General features: G+C 27.1%; 1 protein-coding gene across 1 annotated transcript; it reads right to left on the bottom strand.

Annotated features, from left to right (window-relative positions):
- Positions 1 to 4261: 4261 nt before the first annotated feature.
- On the bottom strand, positions 4262 to 23063 carry LOC107456052 (protein SSUH2 homolog). The gene is made up of 12 exons (XM_016073812.5): positions 22931 to 23063; positions 21837 to 21908; positions 19530 to 19586; positions 19290 to 19353; positions 18084 to 18213; positions 17944 to 18004; positions 15870 to 16057; positions 14158 to 14240; positions 13023 to 13115; positions 7295 to 7397; positions 5726 to 5830; positions 4262 to 4460 (listed from the first exon to the last, which is right to left on the bottom strand). Exons 2-12 carry the CDS (start codon positions 21877 to 21879, stop codon positions 4320 to 4322), a joined length of 1068 nt encoding a protein of 355 aa, XP_015929298.2. The 5' UTR covers positions 21880 to 21908; positions 22931 to 23063; the 3' UTR covers positions 4262 to 4319.
- Positions 23064 to 23747: the final 684 nt, after the last annotated feature.

The raw sequence follows: 23747 nt of genomic DNA, 5'->3' as shown, positions 1-23747 counted from the left end.
ATTGCATTCATCAAAATGTTCTTTACTCTTTTAAAAAATATTGATTTTGAAAACAAGAACAATGATTAATGACGAGTAATCATGGGGATCGATTAAGGAAGCACCCCAGTTAAAATGTAGAAGCGACAATAGTAAACGATGTTACTATAAATAAAACGATATGTACTTAGCAATTTCGCAAAAATATGCTTTAAACTAATTTTCTTCTGATAAAATTATTTTTAGTAAATTACTAAAATCACATATCAACCTTTTTGAAGACGTGCGCCAACATAATAAACGAATTCAAAATCGATTTTTTGTATCTGATTAATTTTTTAGGGATTTATTAAAAATATTATGGCTGAAAGTGGATTTATTAAAAATGGTACTATGGCTGAAAACGGATTTATTAAAAATATTACTATGGTTAATAAAGTTTTGCAGTGATCTACAATTTACAGTACATTATAAGACATGCGTAAATTTTGTATAGTACTGCACAAAGGAAATCAATTCTTGTAAAGTTTAAATAAAGAACTAATACTGGTAATAAAAACCAAAATATACGATATTTAAACTATTTATTTGGTCATTTTTTCCGCTCATGTAGGGTAACGGTTTAACGGAAGTTCTGGTTTTCAAAATTCTAATTCTAATTACAACACAGGGAAAATACCAAACTGAAAAGTAAATTGAACGAAATAAATGTATCTTTTATGCCATGTTTTAAGGTATCATGGTAAAATTATGAAATGCTGAACTATTTATTAAATTGTGAGATTGTAAAATGACCATTTTAGTGTTCCTATAGAGTCAGAGACACAGTAAATGTTACCATATTCTAGTTGTCTTGACCATACATTTTCTCAGAGTGAAAAAGAAAGAAGAAAGAAAAGAAAGCAGTTTCTTTTTTTTTCTCAGCGTGAATAAAAAAGAAAGATTAGAAGTTTTGTTTTCATGTTCTAAAAAAAAGGGCAAGCCTTCTTTTTTTACTCCCTGAAATCAAACATTCATGCTGATTCAAACATATGTTGCGTTTTATATTTGCTAGCTTTAGATTACAAATTATATAATACATCACATGAATACTTAATAAAATAAAAATTCTCAGAATTATCAATTTCTTATTCTTGATGCTTATGTTTTTTAACCAAACCGAAAACTTATTATAAATTTAAATTAAATAAAAGAGAAAATATATTTTAATATTTTTTTCTATTCAAAATAATTTATTTTGTAATTTGTACTTTGAGAAAAAGAAAGTATGGTCAAAACTAACAGAATATTATAAAATTTACTGTATTTCACTGGGCTCGTCAATAAGCATGGTTGTTTTTACCAATGTGTTTTGGTTATGGCTGTTGATAAAATGAACAGTAAAATACTATTTTATTATCATCTGTTTTTTTATAAAAGTGGTAATTTCGCGTGACACTTTAGAACATGTCATAAAAACCATTTTTTCGGTTAAATTTGCTTACAACTTTTGAATTTTTACTAAAATGTGTGCAAATAAGAATTATAATGCTGTTTTCAATTCCTGATATTTAATTAATATTGAAAAGTAAAATATATAATCATAGGGCATATATTATTTAACTTCTATAAAATCGTATTAATGCTTTTTTTTCTTATTTTATAATTGTTTCTCAATGATATATATTTCATAACATATAATAAAATCCTGATTTGTTTTGTTTTCCCTATATACTACATTTTAATATTAATTATATCTAGAAATTCTTTAATAATAGCATACGTACTCAATGGATTTCATTTGTACATTCGCACATTTTAATTAATTCGATAAATTATTGTAACTAAATGTCAATAAACATCATATAATAAAATAAAATCGATATAATCATAATAAAATCGAGTTCAAATTCATTTTATTTAGAGAAAAATGCGAAAATATGCTTGTAATCATGTAAGTTGCATCTTTCTCTTAATGTGTAATATAAAGGCCCTTTTCAAGTGTATTAATTGATTTCGTAATAAATAAATTACAATCGAAAATAAATTCGATAACTCTAACAACGAAATATGAAACGTTTCCATTTATTGCATTTTCGTCAATTGGTATTCATTGATAAATATATGAATATATGTAGCTACATTTATATTTATATCAATGATTTTAACAATAAACAAATTAAGACCCTTATTACTCGGAGATATCATTCTAGAGAAATTACCGTACTATATGGTAATGATATTTTTCGTTAAAAAAAGGCATCAATGATTTATAATACCTAATCTGGTTAACAAAGTCAAAATATACGATATTTAAACTATTCGCTTAGAACATTTTCTTTTCATATGGCAACTGCTTAAAGAAAATTCTGTTTTTCAGAATTTTAGTTCTTATTACCACAAATTTAGTAAAAAATACGAAACTAATGCAATTTCAATGTAAATTTTGAATGTGATTAATGTAAATTTTACCAAAATAATGATTTGATTTTCTTGCCATCCTCTAAAGTATCATAGTAAAATTGCTTGATTTTACCACATTTAGCAAATTCTTTCTCAGATTATTAAGCCATATTTTATTGCTTACTTTACAAAGTGTCAATAAAAATTACAGATCATTTTGAATTTACCATAAACAGAAATACGGTAAATTTTACCATACTCTGGTAGTTTTGACTATACTTTTTTTTTTAGTGTAGATTTGTAAGTTCCTTTGTACTAATATATCTATAGCTCCTTATCTAATTGCACAGTGATTTCAGATTAAATATTAGGTTGAAAGAAAAAAAGGTTTTCTCTTTAATTAAATTTTGTTTCACATTTTGCATCTTTGAAACATTAATACTGATAACATTATATTTTCATTATTTTATACTTATCTATTTATAATTATCTATTATCTCATTTTTATGATAAGATTTGTTTTAAAAAAAGAAACTACTTGAATGAAAATGAATAAAAATAAATTTACGAATTGCAAATGTAGAGAACAATAATAAATTTTATCATAACTTTTGGAAAAACGTTGAAAGATTGCTACCATTGCAGTAGATGATTGAAATTTCATACAGAAACGATTCATTACCCCATTTCCTTATGAAGTTTCTATTTCATTGTTTGTTATTTAATATTATGCTAAAAATTTGTATGTTATAATTGATATAACAAATTTTGCATTGAAGAGTGCAAAATAAAAATATAAAATTATAAAATACGATTTTAACAATACTGATTATAGGCAGAAAGCAGAATACAGCATGATGGGTTGAAAAAGTCAAATATTTTAACATTAAGAAAGAATCATTGCCAAATGAAATCATTAAAAAATATTCAAAATCTTAAAGTTTTGAAATATATTGTGCCACTTTAACGAGCCAAAAGTTATTAAAAATACTCAAAAATGCTTTAGTTTTTAAAAAAAATTACTTTACAGATTTTGTTGATTGGTTTGAAATATCTCTTAAAAGTTTTTATTTCTCAACAACTATATAAAGGGACAAAATTTCAGAATTGTACTTTTTTCTTTCTCAACATCACGGAATTTTAGATGTTAAATACATATTTTTAAAGAAATGTACATAGCATTTACTGCAATTGAATAAATTTACCAAATACAAATCTTTATTATCTAAAATTTGATGCCGTTGAGGTAAAAGAATAAAAAAAGAACAGTAGAAGATATCGATTCAGAGTTTTCGATTTTGGTGAGGGTAATTGACAATTTTTCCGGACTAGATCTAAAAGGTTTAAGATTCTTCAACTTTTTAGTCTCCTCCTATCTGGCTTATAAAATTATTGTTGAACATTTTATCGGAACTATACATTGCCAATAAATTAAAGACGAAATTAATGGTAGCAACTTTAAGCAAAACGAAAGATTCATCAACACTGGAAATAAAGGAGTATATATATATATATATATATATATATATATATATATATATATATATATATATATATATATATATATATATATATATATATATATATATATATATATATATATATGCTTTTACATATACAAACTACTATTTAGTTTATATCTTGTGTTGAGATTTTGGTTTTCTTCTGCTGTGCTCATCATCTCGTTTCTCATACACAAACTACAGTAATATTGAATTATCCTAAAATTTAATCTGCAATAGGTTGAAACGCCTTAATTTTAATGTTAGAAGTTATGCTAAGAAAATATAAATCATAAAGCCTTGTTAATTTTATGATTAAAGACTTAAGTAATTCGTTACCATCTTTTAGTAATTTGCAGAAAAAATAATAAGAATTAATTGTATAAACTATTTTAATAAAAATTTGAATAATAACACTTTATTTTAAATACAAAACTAACTAAACAAATTGTAACATCACATGCAAACACAGCAGCATTTCTGTGGATATGATTCGAAGTAAACTCTGTTCTTAAATCCGTATATATAGAACTCTCCTTCGCTTCCGCCCCAAGAATAGACAACTCTTGTAATGGGAATAGCACGAAGGGTATGCCTCTGAAATAGAAATAGAAATAGTTGCAATATTATATCCCGTAATATTAGACAAATTGAACTTCATTAATAATATCATTCTCTCTGAGTACTCGGAGATTACAATTCTGGTAAAACCACAGTATGGCATTAGTAATGACTTTCTAGGATTTTTTTTTAAAAAAAGGAGGAAAAAACATACTTTTGGTTATAAAAGCCACAGTATAGGACTTTTAAACCATTCATCTATTAATATTTCTGTTCATATAGTAGTGGCATGCTGGAAATTACAATTTTCAAAATTATAGTTCATATAACTATTTTTTACACCCCACATCTTACATGTTTTATAACCTATTTTAACCAAAATTTAGTAAAAATTTCTAAACTTAAAAAATAAAAGATAAAAATAAATAAAACGAAAACAAACAAAAAATGATTTTTATGCCATGCTAAGATATCATGTTAAAATTACCAAATTTTACCGCATTTACCAAATTTTATCATATTTTATGAAACTATATTTTTTAAACTTTATTATATTATTACCAACGCCTGTTGGTAAAAATTCAAGAGCTTTTTAGTGTCCCCAAAGAACAAGAAAAAATTTAAATTTTACTATAGTCTGGTGAATTTGAGCCTACTTTTCTTACTTAGTGTTAAATTATAGGAAAATATATAAATCTATAATTGACAAAAAAGTTAGCAAATTATTTATGAACTATATTTTTATGTTAATACAATTTAGAATATTATAAGAATTTTAAGAAATTTATTAATTCAGAGGAAAGATAAAAGAAAACTTATTTCTATTCAAAATTAAGTTTTACTTTATTAAATTAAGTTCCCCTTAGATTAATCAAAATCTTGCTGTTTCAGTGTGAAAATCAGGAATTGGTATTTCCTGTTTACTACGCTGACTTGGATGAACGTTGGTATACATGATAAATATACATGATAAAAAAATAAGATTCTGACAAAAGAGCTAGATGTTTTTATTGCAAGATGTAACCAGGTTTATATTGTCTGCTGCACTTCTGATCATGACAATAATTAACCATTTATTAAAAAAAATTTGTAAAAAGAAAGATAACATGAGCAGAATTTACTTTTAGAGGAATAGGGTTTGAATGTTGAAAGTTCCTTGGATCTGGAAGAATAAAATTTATCAAAAAAAAAAAAAAAAAAAAAAAAAAAAAAACAGATAAAATTTGACATTTTGTTTAAAAAAAATTTAAAAAGACAAGCTTGTGACAGAAAACGCAGCCAACAATTTACATTTTAGATACCTGCATGATTATAAGTTCTTCAGGAAAAGCGCTTTTGTGCTTCTGAACTAAGTTATATGAAGCTGCACAAATAAGTCTATCTGGAGCATTTATTAAAACAGGAACCTGAAAGCAAAGTTGAAATTTATATTAATGAAAAATCATTCTAAAATATCACTATTAATTTAATTTAAATTCCATTAACAATTTCACAATAAAAATATTAAAACCTGTAAAATTAGAAAATGAATAGAAAAATATTATAAACTTATATCTTATCATTTTTTAAACTGTTCACCATCATTTACCATTTTTTAAACACCCTCATCTTGCTGACCTTAAAATATGCTTAACTGATAGCACTGCAAAACATTTGCCATACTTTACCATACAGAGCAAAAAAAGCTTGAATTTTATGTCAAATCCTACTTTTTAGCATCTAAAAATTCGTGCACTGTAAAAAATTCCAGATTAAATTATGGTAGAAAAATCCCTTTTAAAATCCCTTTTAAAGAACATGTTACGGAACAAAAATTTGATATATCGTAATTTTTACAATAAAAATTACCGTAAAATCAATAATACTTAAATAAATAATAATTTAAGAATTATGGTATTCGGTAAAAAAGATTTTACGAGTGATACTCCAAAATGCCGGTATTTTATACCGTAATTTGATCCGGAATTTTTTACATTGTGTAGTTTCGTCTGGTGTCTTATAGTTCAAAATATCTTAACACATTTTATAATAATTGGTAAAAATAATAATAAAGAGTTATTAAATAATAAATGGTTTAAAAAAGAATAAAAACAATAAATAATAAATAATTGTCACAAATTATTGTTTCATTAAATTATTTTCTTATTTTACGGGATTATAAGTGTGAGCATTCTTTTACAAATTAATTACAGAATTTTGAAGAAATCTTTGCATGTATAGGATAATCTACAGATACTCGTTTTGAAGTTTCATGTATTCACCATATCAAAGAACGTGTTCAAAAATTCGAAACATGCTGATTATATTCAACTTATCTATTTATCTATTTTTTAAAAAATGGAATATTTTTTAATCAAATAATTAACATAAATGTTTGAATATTTTTTAATCATATTTAAGAGTACGTAGCTTAACCTGGCATTTTAAAGTTCTTAATCTCTTGATTCGCTTTAAATAATCAAAATAGTAATAAATAATTATTATATAATAATAAATATCTTTAAAAATGATAATAACAATAAATAATAAATAGTTATTACAAATCCCTTTGCCAATAAATTATTTTCTTATTATAAGAGTGGTCATTTTTTAAAAAAAAAATTATTTTATAATTTCGCGGAAAATCGTTACACACATAAGAGGAACTGCAGCATTTAGAGATTCACACATTCATCTTATTAAAGAGCATGTTCAAAAATTTGAAACATGCTGATAAATTTATAAATTTTGTAAAAAGTTTGAAATGATTTTAATCATATTTTTAGAAGTATATTGTTAATACTTAAATTATCTTTCATTGTATCAATGTACAAAAAGAACAATTTACAACTAAAAATTAAAAGAATATTTTTTATACATATCCTATATACCTCCGTGTCTTGTTGGGTAAAGATTATTCTTCCAGCTAATGAGCGAATACATTCTTTAGGTAAGTTCATAGTATTAGATAGAAATTCATCTGAATGAGTTACCCTGAAAATTACAATTTTCATTTTACTCAATAATACTTGGTATCATAATCGTTATAACACTTGATGTCAATAATCATTTTACTCAATAATACCTTAAAAAGTTTAGATGAAGTTCTCTTTTGGAAAAGCAAGTTGATATAATTATCATATTATTACCTATTGTCTAAGAGAAAGTAGATATTCTTTCAAAAATAAATATAGTGAATAATTTGTAAGAAATCTATACTTGAATTTAAAATCACTATAAAAAAAATTCCGAATCAAGTAATTGCAAAAAGTTCCGGTTCTCAAGATCTCAGTACTATTTACCATAAAATCCATTTTACCGGAGCATGTTACGGAGCAAAAAATCTGATATACCGTAATTTTTACAGTAAAATTTTCCTAAAATCACTTAATAATCCTAATTAAATAAATATTACAGTAAACATAACTGTTCGCTATTATATTTCATGTTAAATATAGATTATTCAATAAAATGGATTTTACAATAAAATAGATTTTTCAATAAAATGAATTTTACAATAAAATAAATTTTACAATAAAATGAATTTTAAAATAAAATGGATTTTACGGATGATGCACTCAAAGTGCCGTTACTTTATGCAGTAATTTACTCCTAATAAATTATTTGTAGTTTTTTTGCATTTATTTACTAAGAGAAGGAAATGTCTAATTAATATAAAATGACGTGTCGTTATTGAAACTTACATGGAGATAAACAATGTACAGTCCGCAAAAAAAAAAAGATATCACCCTGAGTAACTTTCGTTCTAATGATCCGATTTTCACGAACTAAGTGTCAATCTTAATGGTTCCTGGGGGTAACCTCAAATATGCTAATTAATTAGTGCTAACTATTAATTAAGTTACGAAATCAGACACAAAAACGTACTTTCTCTGAATAAACATATATTTTTTTTTACATATTTGGAATCTAGACACATGAATTAGGGGGGGTAGACAAAATTTTAAAAGAATTGGGTCGTAAATTGGGTTCCAATAAAGGTTTATATATTTGGCGATAGTCCAGAAAACCGCCAAAAAAAGTCGCCTGCGCAAATAAATATTTTAAGATAACCCTTGACTGATTCAAAAGAGAAACGCTTAATTTTACTAGGTTGCTAGGCAACCAATTTCTGACTGTAAAAAAATTGAAATAATGTTTTGTGATTGCTCTGAGAGGTTTAATTAATAGTTAATAGAAAACTCCTCGAAGTTTCTAGGCAATAGACAATTTTTAAGTTCATTTATGTCCAAAAAACAAAAAAAAATAAATAAATAAATAAAATAAAAAATTATTTTAATCTCTTTTGAAAAGAAAATTTGAATCGATTTATAAGTTTTCAGAATTTAAATACATGAACTTTTTATCTGATATTATTTAGATTATGCTATTTTTGCTATGTTTATTCGAGGATTTCAGACTAAAATCAAATTAACATAACTTATAATAGCTATATACAAAATTTTAGGGATAATGATTTTTACAGCTTTAATCGAGTCTTCTAGGCATGAAAGTTTGAAGGAAAAAAAAGTGCATGAAAAATAAAATGTAGATTGTATAGTAATTCTAATGCACATTCACAAGGTTTTCTGTAATTTACGATTTCTTTTTTCTATAACTCAATGAATTGCTGAATGTTTACTGGCATTTTAAAAACATTGAAATATGTTATGTTTAAGAATAAGATATAGAAATAATATGTTGCATATTGTATGATTCATTGTTTAAAAAATTGCTTCATTTTGCTAGATATTTACGTTACATGGTTTTCTTTGGATAAAAATGATTAGCAAATAGCATCCACATGTTTCGATACATTCTGAAACTTACGTTCGCAAATTCACCATAAAATGTCGCACAGCATATTCTTCAATTACGATAAGCTACATTTACCACCAAATACTGCTACTATGATTATTTTTGTTATATATATATCAGATATATATATATATATATATATATATATATATATATATATATATATATATATATATATATATATATATATATATATATATATATATATAACGTCGTTGCCGAGTGGAAGGATTAAAACAGGTCATAGGTCGGGAAGGAGGGTACAAAATTTATTTATTAATTATTAGACAAGAGCAGTCATGAGAATGAGTGAAAGTGCACATGAAAAGTTGCGCTCCTTGGTTATATGTTAGGGAAAATCTTGCAAAGTAAAATCCGTAATATGTCTTAATTTAGGGAAAGAGGGAACTCTTAGTAGTTGCTATTGGTTTATGAAATAGATCGAACGTTTCCCACACAAGAGCAAAGGGAAAAATGTCCTGCTCTTAATTAAATGCATACTTGAGCCAAAAATAGATTTAAGAACAGGATGTGGTTTTTAAAAGTGTGAGAAAGTATTTCGTTTAGAATAATTAATTAGGATGAAGTTTTATAGCAAAGAAACTAACATAAAAAGATTAATTGAAGCTTTTTATGTTATATATATATATATATATATATATATATATATATATATATATATATATATATATATATATATATGATATGATACTCTCTTTTTAAACAGAGCTCGTAAGGCCCTTAAGATACTGAAATGGGGGCACGAAAACTTAAAAGATTTTTTTTTTCCTAATGCCCGCCTGTGTTAACATCCGTCAATTCAGGCATCTACAGGGCGACAGATATCTGTGTGGCCTAAGGATTCCTAACGAGCATCAAACATTCTCAAAATTAAGTGCTCATTCACTGGAAAATTTAGTGTTTATTCAATTTAAGAACTGTTCCTTCACTTGGTTATCTTGCTACTTATTATTTAAACCACCAAAAGCTTAAAACAATATTATGTAAGTTATCTAAATTTTTTTTACATAATTTGCATTTAATAACAAATATGTCGACATGCATTTAATAACAAATACGTCATTTAGCTAAAATTACAAATTTTGAAATTTTTATGATTTTTTTTTAAAGACAAGCTAAGCTTAAGTATTCCTTCACTGGTTAGTTTACCCTATAAGATTTTGAGAAATTTGCGATGTTGTGAGAGATGCTTAAAAATGTTGACTGCGTATTTTTATTAATATTTATAAAATATATATTCAAGAAATTGATGAATATTTTATTCCAAATTTATTCATTCGTATGTATATTATTGAAATTTTATCAGTTATTGAGAAAAAAAAATCACATTAAAGAAGCACAATCTGTTGTTTAATCATATTCTATCAGAAGCATGCTTTTATAAAACTCCACATTCTCTGAATAAAATGTATTTTATTCAATAAAATGTTTTATTCAAATTTCTTTACTAAATTGCAAATAGAATTTTAGACGACTAAAGAAGAAACATCGTATTTTATAGCTTAAAAAAATAAAAATGAAAAGATAAGCAAACGATTATTAGCGAAAAAAATATGAATGAAATTTTATGCTAAGCGCGCGAAGTCAAGTTCCTCGCAAGTTTATCACATTTTAATATTAATCGCTCCATTTAATCATTTCTTCATTGTCGCCAAATTATTTTTTTAAAAACAATTAATTTTAATTTTTCTCAGCTTCTAATTAATAAAAACAGTTGAAACTTTAGATTATTCAATTGAAAAATATGTAGATTAATATGGTATAAAAAAATTCATACCTTATAATTCAAAAATTTTTCATCCTTAATTTAATTAAATAATAAAAAATAATTAACAATTATTAAAAATTATTTTTTTCGTGAAATTATCTTTGGGTAAATGAGTTTTATGACTGGGTGAAATTTTCTTCGAATTGCTTTATTAGTTTTTAAAATATGACTAAAAACGTAAAAAGTGAAATTAACATTAAGGGGTACGAACTTTGAATCGCTCTCCTGACCAAACTATGGGGACCATATTTCCCAGATTGCGGCTACCCCCTATATTTTGAAGGTTAAGAATCCAAATATGTAAGAAAAAATATATGTTTATTCAGAGAAAGTACGTTTTTGTGTCTGATTTCGTAACTTAATTAATAGTTAGCACTAATTAATTAGCATATTTGAGGTCACCCCCAGGAACCATTAAGATTAACACTTAGTTCGTGAAAATCCGATCATTAGAACGAAAATTATTCAGGGTGATATCTTTTTTTTTTTGCCGACTGTACAGTTTGCTTTTCACTGGTAGACAATGGCTAAGGATTAACTATATTTTTGAAGGGAACTCAAGGAATAGTGAATAAATATAAAACTTTAAACGAATATGCTTCAAACTATGACAAAAACAGTGAAAACAATAGGTTAACGGCAAGAACACAAGATCAAAACTTAATTGACATTACATCGTAATGGTCCAAAACTGATATAAAAGTATAGCATTTGTGGAGAGTTTCAAATTGGGTTTGACCACCCTTGATGACTATGCAGGTTATTGAGAGTGATCATTCCCAAAAGGAAACTCTACCAGACTAGTATAAATAGATCGAGTGTTTTCAAAATTTCATGCCTGAAAAACAGTTATGATAAAAACAATTATTGCGGTAAAAATTATGTGACAGAGCATGAATTTTTCCTCCCAGGTTATAAGTTTAAATTCAAACTTTTTCTAGCAGAATGCGTTGTAAGTAATTTGTGCTGTTTTCTCCGATGAGTCTGGATGAAGGAAAATTTCATTCTCAACTTATGACATATGATAATGGAAGCTGATGGACACTTCATGATTGTAATTTTAATTTATTGATATTCATTGAGAAATTTTGAAAGCTTGTCATGTGCTTTTTAATTAATTTTGTTTGGCTTACAGGCTTATTAGTTGCTGCACTAATATGTCAAAAGAGTTGGTCTTTACTCGTAACGGTTTCCTTTTTATAATTGTTTTAAAGACCACCTATTGAATTTAGGACAACTTGCAGTAATATCTACTAACTGCAATGATCATATGTTTTACTTTTAGTAATAATTGGAAAAAAATTAAAGTCTGCTTTGATTAAAAATGTACTTTAGTATGAAATATTTTTATACGTTTGGAGTTTTCAGGTAATTAGAACATATATTGACGTTTCTTAGTCATTAGCTACTTGAATTAGAAGCTGCAATAAATTAATGGTATATAATATTTACTGCTTAATATTTTAACACGAATATTTTGTAATTAAACATTTCAAATTATTTGAAACGGTATATCTAGTTGACTACATTTCCAATTAATGTATTAAGTATAAGTTATAGCAATACAGTTCCTTTTTGTTTGAACCAGGATCACATAATTAGGCTTACAGCTCTTTAAAAAAGATTAAAATTATATCGAAAAACGATATGAAATATTTCTTTTAAATCAAGCTCGACTTTTTAATTTTTTCCTTCTTTTAGTTTTTGTGGTAGAAACTCAAAATTATTCAAAAAATTAGCAATATTGGTTGCTATAACAACAAAAAAATATTAACAAAGAAAAACTCATCGCAAAGACTAAAGTAATTGTACATAATATGCTTAAACATGAAAAGTTTGATTTTTATTTGAAATTAATATCCATACAGCAGTTTATTATATAATTATACAAACATAGTCATTCAAAAATAACAAGTAAACAACAAAAGTATACATATTTTATCGCTATTTTCGTTAATTATAATGAAACAAAATACATTAATTAAATTACGGAACACGTCATTTTACCTTACCTAGTGACAATGAGTTGTTTATAATGCTTTAGTCGTCCATAACCATCACAAGTACGGCATTCTACTAGTCCACTTCCGTAGCAAATTAAGCATCTAAAATCAAAAATAGGTTTAAATTCTGTACTTCTACATTAAAGATGCACTTTAACTTTTAAGATTTTTGTTTTATTTTAGTTTAGAACCTGAAAATGAAATGTATCTAATAAACTTAGTGAAAGAACATAACTCAAATAAAGGGACATTCTAAGAATGTTGGAAAATGTAGATTGAAACAAATTGTAGTCAGGGGTATAAATATGAATAGCTGTATGAATTAACTGTATGGAAATACTTCGAAATTTATTATTTGCCACTTTTTAGAGATTCACTAAAATTTAGTACTTTTTTTATTCTTTCATATTTCATTATAACAAATATACTTGTGAAATAAATACTATTATTATTATTATGCATTTGCATGCATATAAAATATTTCACTAAACTGTTAGAAATGTAAAAACACGCTAACCATTTAATGATTACTTCGTATGCAAATAAATACATAACAATAATAACAGAATTTGTTACCCGAGACAAATATTAATACTTGCCATTTTCTCCTGCTTAAGGGGAAATTATACAATAATACTAAATAAAGCTGTAGTAATTTTATGCTCAGCCATTTTGTTTTCGATTTAATATATTTTATTTATAATGATTCCATGTTCACTCCAATTCACTCCAATAAGAAGATTATTCAAACAATGATGAAAGACCCAATAACCATACTGTGAAGTTTTTAATAGCTTGCAAAGTTAATTTTACCTTTATTGCTATTTTTTTTATTTAATACATTTTTTTATATATTGTGGGGAGTTAGGACTTCCTGTTGGACGTCTATGAATATTAGTATAGGTGAAGTTCATATTACAGTTTAAATTTTCAGATTCAATTTGGTCAGAAACAAGGTTGATTTTAACACCTTATTAGGTTGCTCCATATTAACGTCTAATATTATTGTTCTATAATGCATAATTTTTTCTTAGAGTGTTGCATAGTTCAATAAGTTATTGATTAAATTTCTGACAACTCTTTATAACTACTAAAGCTCTGTTTTTCCAGATATTTAAATGATTACGATAACAAATTTACCTACTTTCTTTTCCCAGTACCATCGCAACTTGGGCAATGGTCATCTTCATGATCTCTTCCTCTTCCTTCACAGAGAAAACAGGTGTACTAAATTTTGAAAGAAGGTGAAAGCCTTAATGTAAAGTAAATAATGATAAACTATCAGCTCAAATGATGCATTTTCACTTATTGTACTACATTGTAAACATACCCGTTTTTTCTTAAATTTCTGTCTATTTAACAAATTAAAACCGTCAGTTGAAATTTTAGTTTTTGCAATGCAGCTTCACATTCCGTGATATAACCTTGCCTTTTTTTTAAAAATCATTTTATGGTTATTTTCCATAATTGCTCTTCCTTTTTAGTAATTACTGCATGGTTTTAAGCATCATATTAATAAAACTGTAATTCGAATTTATGGTCAAATTGATACAACAATGAAGTGTAATTCTTAATATCACAATTTCTTCATAATAAGACACTTAAGCCAGTCACAGTGGAACTGGGAACCGAGCGTACGCCTTCTAATGAAGTACCCCAGGTTCGAATTTCAGCGATGACTGGTCGGGACGAATTCGGCCTGCGTAAAATACTCACACCTGCTGCGAGTACATAGTCACTTCGTATCTTTTACAGAGAAAACATGTTTCCATATGTTAAAAGTCTGTTGAGACAACAGATTTCCTTTTGTTATAAAAACTTGTTTAGTTAAGGTAAAAAACCAGTCTAATTACGAGTTTTCTTCTTAAATTTACGATTTTTCACAATCAACCCAACTACGGGTTTAATAGCGTAAATTCTACAGGATTTCTTTGCAGTGTATAGCTACGAAATGTTTGTAAATAACTTAATAATTGATAATTCAGTGTTAACCTTCTGTTCTTCAATTTTTTACATGTGACATTGTTAAATTCCTTAGCAATCATCCAGCAGTCTATTTATTAAGCTCCAGATGTGGAGAAGTTACGTTTTTCTCTTTTGTAAATAATTTAAAAAATGTAAATTTCGAGTTATGAAAAATACATTAAAATTATGAGAAATACATTTAATTATTGGAGAGCTTGTTACAATGTAATAATAAACCGCATTGTCATTATGTTGAGGAAAGCATTTGTTAAGAGCATTCCAGTGGATTCTCATTCATTCTTGATTTTCACGTGGCTTTCTGAAAGTTACAAAATACTTACCAGGAAAAATATAGAGGAACAGATTGTTATAAAACTATCTCCTTACAAAAAATAAGGTGGTTTCGAGGTTGACAGATGTAAAAAAATACGCCTGACGTAGTTAATGAGGTTGTGTTTTGCACCAAAAATAACCTCATTTATAAACCTCAATTACCTCACAAAATCAACTTCATACATTACTCAGAAAATTTTTTTGTTCAGATCGGGGGAAATTATTCACACTTCAAATATAAGTATTTTTTTAAAGTCTAGAAAAAGTAATCCATACACCTAAAAAACATAAAACTAAAAAACATCCATAAGCTGGTTGCTCTAAAGTAGATTCCCATCAACCTCAAGTGTGAATAAAAACAACTTCGTTTGATTACACGCTTTGGAAGGTTGATCTCTAAAGGCTGTTTTTGAAATAAACTTTGAATGAACCTCAAATCTACCTTGACACCTCAAAACAACCTCATATAAACCTCAAAAATACCTTAAATTTTGTAAGGGTCACCGTTGAGAACATGAAGATTATCATTATATTGCTTCTAAGTTTTTACAAAATTACCGTTCCATTTCCATAACAAGTGTCGCAAGGCACTCGCCGGTTTCCTCGACAAGTTTCACATTCTTTTATAGAAGCTGAATGAGGAACTTCGACTTTAGTCACGCTGTTTTTGAATTCGATGGGTACGGGAACCACAACATTCCACGGATCAGTTTCGGGTCCATTTTCTGTTCCATCAACAGGCTGTCCTAATAAGAGAAAAATTTCTACATTTTCTTACAAAGCTAAAATAATAGATACATTTAATAAGTAGCTAAGTAAAGGTCATACAACAGGATAGCTGCACGTTAGTTGGCTGTCTAAGCTTTCTTAAAGTTTTCAAACACCACTGACTATTGATTTAAGTTCTATACTTCAAGAAAATGACACGAGATGGCTTCATTCAATCAATCCCTCCATTATCAGTAGCTTAATTGCTTGTGTGACAAGTACAGCTGCCTGGTGAACAAAAAGATCACAAATCCTTCCTCCAGCAACTAAGTTTTAGTTATTAATGTGTTATCTAACCCGTTTTTGACCAACGTAATAAATATTTTTTATTAACACTGTAATGTATATTTTCCACTGATTTTATATTTTTGCTAATGTCAAGGTTTTAAAAGACATCCATAAAATATTTGTAATTCAATTGGAGAAGATACTCTCCGATGAGAAATTTTTAGTTTCTACTACAGTTTCTTAACTTGAAACGAATATTAACAAATTACACTTTCTAAAAATTTCTCTCTTTGAAATTAATCATATGTTTTCATGATGGCTTAAAGGTGCAAGTTCTGTAAATAAAATAAAAAAATAAAAAAAATTCACATAAAAACTGGTTTTCAACCTGAATAGTCTGTCTATTCATTCAGACAATAGGAAATATAGGCACCATTTTATTTCTTAAATGCTATAATATTTTTTATGCACGAAACTTATTTATGTCTTAATGAATGTAATTTAAAAATATTTCAATGATAATACCTCGTAATGAAGTTAGTAAGTCAGTTTTTAACGAGTTTAACCATGAAGAAACCATTCTGCTAAAAATATCCACTTCAATTCTTTTTTATTTGGAACAACTAATTTATAGAATTTTCCCAATATGGAAATTATAAATTTCAGTGCTTTGAGAAATGACGATCATAATTCTTTCATTTCAATATAAGTTTGAAAAGTGCATGAAAATCAAAGAAAAGGTTAGAAAAGGAATAAAACGCATTGAAGTAAGTTGAAATCGAAGTTGTAACTCATATTTCATGAAAAAATTACGAGAAACAAATTTTTGACCCATCTTCATTCATAAAACGCATCCCTCCTTGAGGCTAATTATTATATATTATTATGTCAGCTGCATAAAAAAAGTATAAATATAAAAATATGTATGGAACAGTTTATTTATTTAGATGTATTATACTTCATTGCAATAAGAACAACGCACATTAATGGTGTGCCATTTATGCTTTTTTTCGTCATTGTTTATGACTTCTTTATGTTGTGTTTAAATTAATATTAAATACAGGTGCCTGATTTATGGATTTATATGCAATATAACTCACTTTAAATAAATTATTTACTCTCATACTCATTAATGTACATTTACATGCTTTTATAGTCACAATCTTGAGCCATGATGGAGCAGGGGATAGAGCGTTTGCCTTCAAATGAGGTGAACCGTGTTCGAATCCCAGCGATGGCTGATTGATTCATATTCCGCACCCGTCTCGCACCGACCACAGAGCTGACGTCAAATATTCTCAGTGGTAGTGGGATCATGGGTTAGAGTCCCCTTGCAGTCAGGCTACCCGTGGAAGGTTTTCGTGGTTTTCCTCTCCATGTAACGCAAATGCGGGTTAGTTCTATCAAAAAGTCCTCCGCTTTCTTCTCCAATATTTGATCCAGGAATTACATTGTCTTCTGGATTGGGTTCAAAATTACAAGCCTACGGGAAGTTGAACATCAGTAGTTGTAAACCCCAAAAAAATTGGGTCTGCTGTTCAACGATGGTTATGAAATTAAAAAAATATAGTCACAATCTTATATAGTTCTATAGTTGCAAAATTTATGCACTTTTTACAGATGCAAGAAATATTACCGTAATAAGCTGAGAATTTAGCGATCGTTTCTCTCTTTTCTCCATAAGACTCTAATTTGTACTAGAAAAAAAAGACAATTTGTTTTTGTCAGTTATGTGAAAGTTAAGAACTTCGTACAAAAAATATTTTCAAGCCTTACTGTAAATGAATAACTGTTGGTTACGTCCATTAATGTCATATTTCTAATAAAACTAGTCCCATAGCAACAAGAATCTTGGGCATATTCATAACATGCTTTTCTAATCATTTCCTCCGTAAGGGCACCAACACTGGGAAATTAAATTCAAATTAAAAAATATGCAGTTGAGAACAATCTCAGAAATAAAACTAATATGTAACGTGAATAATACTAAAACTAGATAACTCTATATTTATGCTGAATTATGCATAAATTTTTTAATGTTAGATTATCTAATAATAACTTAAAAATGTTTTAACTGCACTGTAAAAAAGTTTGAAATTTTTCTGAATGTATGAGACAGCTACGGTGAAAGTAATTTTCAAAAACGCTTCGGAATATTTCAGAAACCTCTGAAACTGAATCGGCGTTAATGCAATTCAGTTTCATACTTTTGAAAATGAATAAAATGTTTCTCAATGGATCGGATACATGCTATTAAAAAAAGCTCTCTAAGATCTTCGGAAACGCTTTTGTCGAGTCAAAATTCGTTTTTGAAGATTTTTACAGTGTAGATAACTCTATAAATAACCGAATCTGGAGTATAAGGATCAGCCATAGAATTATGCAACTCTTAAAAGAAGTTATCTAGTTATTAGTCCTATTTCAACATTTTGAATTTCTGTTAACTTCGACCTAAGTATATAGATTTTAAGATCTTTCTCAAAAAATGAGTCAAATTCTGAATTAAATAATTTATCAAAATATGAAAAATCATTATTGACAGACCAAGGGGAATTTAAATCATAATGTCATTTTTTTAGTCTCATAAAATTGAGGGATGGTAAAAGAATTAAAAAGGAGATTGCTAAAATCTCCTTTCAAGACGACAATCAAACTGATTTATGCAGGTTTATATGAAACCTATTACTTTAAAACTATTATAGAAATGCTGACTATGATGGATTTAAGAACCCTCCTTCAGCTTTATTGAGTTTGTTCTTACTAATTAATCTTTAACTTTTGCTTAAGTGCTTCTATGTTCGCTTGTATAATAATTTTCTAGTTTTCAAGCACCCCATCTTTGCTGTATATTTTAGAAAGATATGAATATTGACTAAAGATTCTACAAGTATATGTTTTGTGGAGTAAATAAAGAGCTATCGGTATATGTAATAAATATATTTCAGTTGATATTTTATTAGAAAATGTAAGAAATGTCCATACCTTGGCATATATATTTTTGATCTTTTTGGAATCAAGGGGGGTGCCATCTGTGGGGAAAACTCATCTACGAAAAACAAAAATATTCTGTACTAATGGGAAAATATTTTTTAAGCATTTTATGCATTATAAAATATCAAAAGAAACTATGAATGAATTGCTTTTAATTTTAAAAATTGAAATTTATATGTTGGAGATTTAGCAATAAAATGAACTTCAATATTATAAAATTTATTTTCTTACCTGCATCTGGTTCAAATCCCTCATTTGTAGAAGGTTGAAACAGTCTTACTTTATCCTCTAAATTAAAAATGAAATAATGGTATATTAAATTGTAAATAAAATTACCTTAAGCTCTAGCCTTAAGCTTTGGTATGGAGCAACATTTTTGAGGATTTGTTGAGTAATTACTTTTTTTAAAAATAATATGCACTTAATTTGAAATGATTTGTAAGAATAATTTCTTAACACCAACAGAAGGAAAATGAAATAAAAGATCATTAAATGAAACTTAATAATGTTTCAAAACAGCCTTCAAACCAAACTACAATAAAGAAGAAGAATTTTTTTTATTTTTTTTTTACTTAAGAAGATCCTTTCTTTTTTTAAAAAAATTAATGCCTGTTATCATTTCAATATTAACGCACGTGGATACTATACCTTTATATGTTTTTAAAACTATATGTTAAAATATTTTATACAGAGTATGATCAACAATAGCTACTAAGTTGTACAAATTTTGAAATTCATATTTTATCAGAATCAGTTTTCTCTATTCTATAAGTAACAACTACTTAAAATGGATCTTTGAAAAATAATTTTATCTTGCAATTTACAGATATTACAAGTCGCCTTTGGTAGCTAACTTTTCCGAGATACTACTGGCTTTGGTAGAATTGCTCTTAGTATTCAATACTCTCTCACGGACAAGCTCCCTTTTTCTTCATAATGATCAATCTCTATCTCTGGGTTAAAATATTCGGCATTGGGCAATTCATTTTAATATCCGATAAAGCTGCTAAAAGTCTAAAGAACAATGAAATAAATATCATCAATTATGGGGACTCGTGTACGCTAAAATGCTTTCGGCAGCACTGCTCTGAATATTTTGGTTCTTTTTAAAAGGCTCACCGCTTTGTGGTTCCCCATTGATGAATTCCAGATAATTTACTTAGAAGAAATTGCGAAACAGCAAATTTAATTAAAGCGTAAGAAAGCGGAAATTTTGAAAAAAGCTAAAAAATTGGCTTAAAACGAAAAGAAAACACAGGGAAAATCCTGCTTGGGTGCAAACCAAGTTATCTTTGCCCGTAATTATTCTAGTATTATATCTTAAAGTAAGTAGATCGTAGAGAAGTAGATATTATTATATCTTAGAGTTGATCATATAATAGTAGATATTATTATATATTAGAGTAGGTCATATTGCAGTAGATAAAATTATATCTTAAAGTAGATCATAGGGTAGTAGATATTATTATATCTAAGAGCAGCTCATATAGTAATAGATATTATTATATCTTAGAGTAGATCGTAGAGAAGTAGATATTGTTATATCTTACAGTTGTATTTAAGTTTTTATCCTTTATGTTGGACGTTGTTTATATCCTGCATTATTTTACGACAAATGTTTTTGTAAATCCAGCAATTGTATAAATATTTAAGATTAATATTATAAAGATTTAAAAGAAAGAAATGAATTATTTAAATAAATAAATGATGATTATCTAAAATATAGAGCTATATCAGTTTCAAGCAATTTAAACTTAAAACAATTTGCATTTATATTACAACAAGTCTAATGTTACTTCATTAACGAAATCTAAATAGAAAATGTATGAAATATATTCTTATGAAAAATTGAAAACTTGAACTTCGAGTTACATAAATTCAGATCGAGATACATTTTTATGATAAACTTTGTAGCTGTAAGCTTTTCTTTGTTTACAATCAATACGTATCGAAACGTACTACAACCGATACGTTAAGGCTTGCAGATGGAAATATATCGAAGAAAGGAAGCAATGTAGTCCGCATGACGCATCGACCGCCTGTACTTCTCAGGCAACCAATACCCATCGATCTGAAGCTGACACTGTGTATGGAACCCCAAATTCCTCACAATGCTCCGTAGATATACAAACGAAGACAGAAATTCATATTTTCATTATTCGATCCGATTCATAATTTTATGCCTCCAATTCATAATTCCATTATGACTTTTTATTGCCTCATCATTTTAAATTTTTCTTTACTGTTTTAATGGCGTCTTGAAAATAAGTATTTGATCCGATTATTACCAACAACGACTTTAGTGAAAGCCTTCCAGTTATTAAATGGATTATTATTACTTTTATTATTATGGCGTGGATTACTTTTTATTGCCTCACTGCTGTAATTTTGGCTATACTATACTATTTCTGGCATCATAAATATAAATTTTTGATTCTGTTATTCCCAGTAACGACTTTAGTGAAAATCTACAAGTTGTTGAATGAAAATATTTTAATAATAATAATAAAAACATCGAAAAAAAGCTCTGAAGCGTACCTGACACAGCTGTATTATAACTTGGTAATTCAAAATCACTCATTCCGGTAGTTGATCAAAACTTTCAAAATTCTAAAAATAAAAAAAGTTATTTTTCTGATCAAATTTATGCAGAATAGACATGCCTAAATGGGAAATTATCTATTTCTAAGTTTTTTTTATCAATCACGTGAATATTAAAAGTTTCATTGAAAATAATTGTATATTGCGTGAAGCGAGGCACACTTTTTTTATTCAGAAAACTGTCCATTTATTTTAAGTTTTATTTATATTTGCATACTTATTTTTATATGTATGTATACTTATATATAAATTTGTGCATGAAACTCAAAATAGAAAAACAGTTTTGTAAAAACAAAAAGTGTGCCCCCCTTATTTACCGGAAGTTTCGGTCTTCCAAATTATAGTTCCTATTTTCACACATATAGTATAAAATACTAAATGAAAAGTAAATTTAACTGAATAAAAGGTACTTATGCCATGCTCTAAGATATCAATATAAAAATAACATATTTGCCAAAATTTATCCTGCACAATTAAGTCTTTTTTTATTGTTAATTATTTTACCAAACTCATTACCAGAGTGTTTCGTTAAAAATTATTGAGCTCTTTGGCGTTCCCATAGAGCCAGCAACAGGATAATTTCAACCATATTCTAGTACATATTATGCTTTTTTTTCTACCATATATACCATATTATACTTCTATCATACCAGATTATACTTCTTTTTCAGTGCACAAATCAATAACAAGAATTATCTTGCGATAATGCTTTATTGAATTTTTAAGGGAAATCCCCTTAATATAATGCATGTATTTAACCATTTTATTAATAGCTTTCTTTAACATTTTTTCAGTATGAACGAAGGTTCTACCTGTTAAGAAATTATGAACTTGAATAAAAGGTTTCGATTCTAGCAGAAATTTATTAAAAGTCAGGAAAAATAATATTTTGAAACAAATAAAAAATAATAATTTCATTTTACAGAATAAAGTTTTAATGTTATTTGAATACAACTTTAAACGAGATACAATAGTCTAGTAATCTTAACTAAAAGTTTAAATGATTTCATTAAAGAGTGTAAATCCCTTACCTCTTAATATTCAATCCTAAAAAAAAACAATTACATTTGTTTGTATTTAACGCCTTATGATTTGTAGTCATTTAAAGTGCAAATAATCGCATAATATCACACTGCTGATAATTCTGCCGTGACATGCAGTGATAAAAAAGAAACTTTTATAAAATTGGTCTGAGATAAGGCGAATAATTCATTTCAGTATCTTTGTTTAGTGGAAACGCGACAAAAAAATATATAAAAAGGTATGAAGAAATTAAGCATTTAGTATTTGACTACTAACACTGAAGTAATAATTGTAGACTTTCTTTTAATCATTTTTGCCTGTTGTTTTAATTTATCAAATAGTATTAGATGTGGCGAAAAGCAAATACCCAATTAAAAAGATATTATCATTATTAAATAAAATAATAAGCAACCGTAAATCTTAGTGTTTCTCATGAAATTATCGTGGGTTAACTAGCTTCGTAACTTTTAAATTGCCTAAGGCTTGGGCAATTTAGGCCCTAAGTAATTCCAGAAATATGGCGAAATGAGCCAAATTTGAAATTGATATTTAAGGAACCGAGTTTTTTAAAGCATCCACACATTTGAAACTTTTGAATTGTCCATATTACCTGGTTATAAACTTCATTCGCCTCAAATATTAGGTTATATTTTAATCAGGTAAAATATGTTAATTTGGTAATATGTATCTTACCGTTTCAGTTTCTGGGTTATTGTCTTCGTCGTCGGTATTTTCGTCTGCTATTAAAGCAGAGGGTGTGCGATTGTTCTTGTTTTCAAGTGTCGCCATCTATGGCCAAGAATTCAACTTCTAACACACCCGTTT

This window comes from Parasteatoda tepidariorum, chromosome 6 (genome assembly GCF_982258835.1).
Source record: "Parasteatoda tepidariorum strain Cologne lab strain chromosome 6, Ptep-v5.0, whole genome shotgun sequence".
Lineage (NCBI taxonomy): Eukaryota > Metazoa > Arthropoda > Arachnida > Araneae > Theridiidae > Parasteatoda > Parasteatoda tepidariorum.
Note: the sequence above shows the minus strand (reverse complement) of the source record. Positions and strands in the feature narration are given on the sequence as shown.

What these genes read in the sequence shown, in the direction of transcription:
- LOC107456052 (XM_016073812.5), bottom strand. Translation starts at nt 21,879, where the DNA reads ATGAGTGATTTTGAATTACCAAGTTATAATACAGCTGTGTCAG. An exon ending in GGGATTTGAACCAGATGCAG is followed by an intron (nt 19,354 to 19,529) that starts GTAAGAAAATAA and finishes TGTTTTTCGTAG; the next exon opens with ATGAGTTTTCCCCACAGATG. An exon ending in CTTGTTATGGAAATGGAACG is followed by an intron (nt 14,241 to 15,869) that starts GTAATTTTGTAA and finishes TTCAAAATTTAG; the next exon opens with TACACCTGTTTTCTCTGTGA.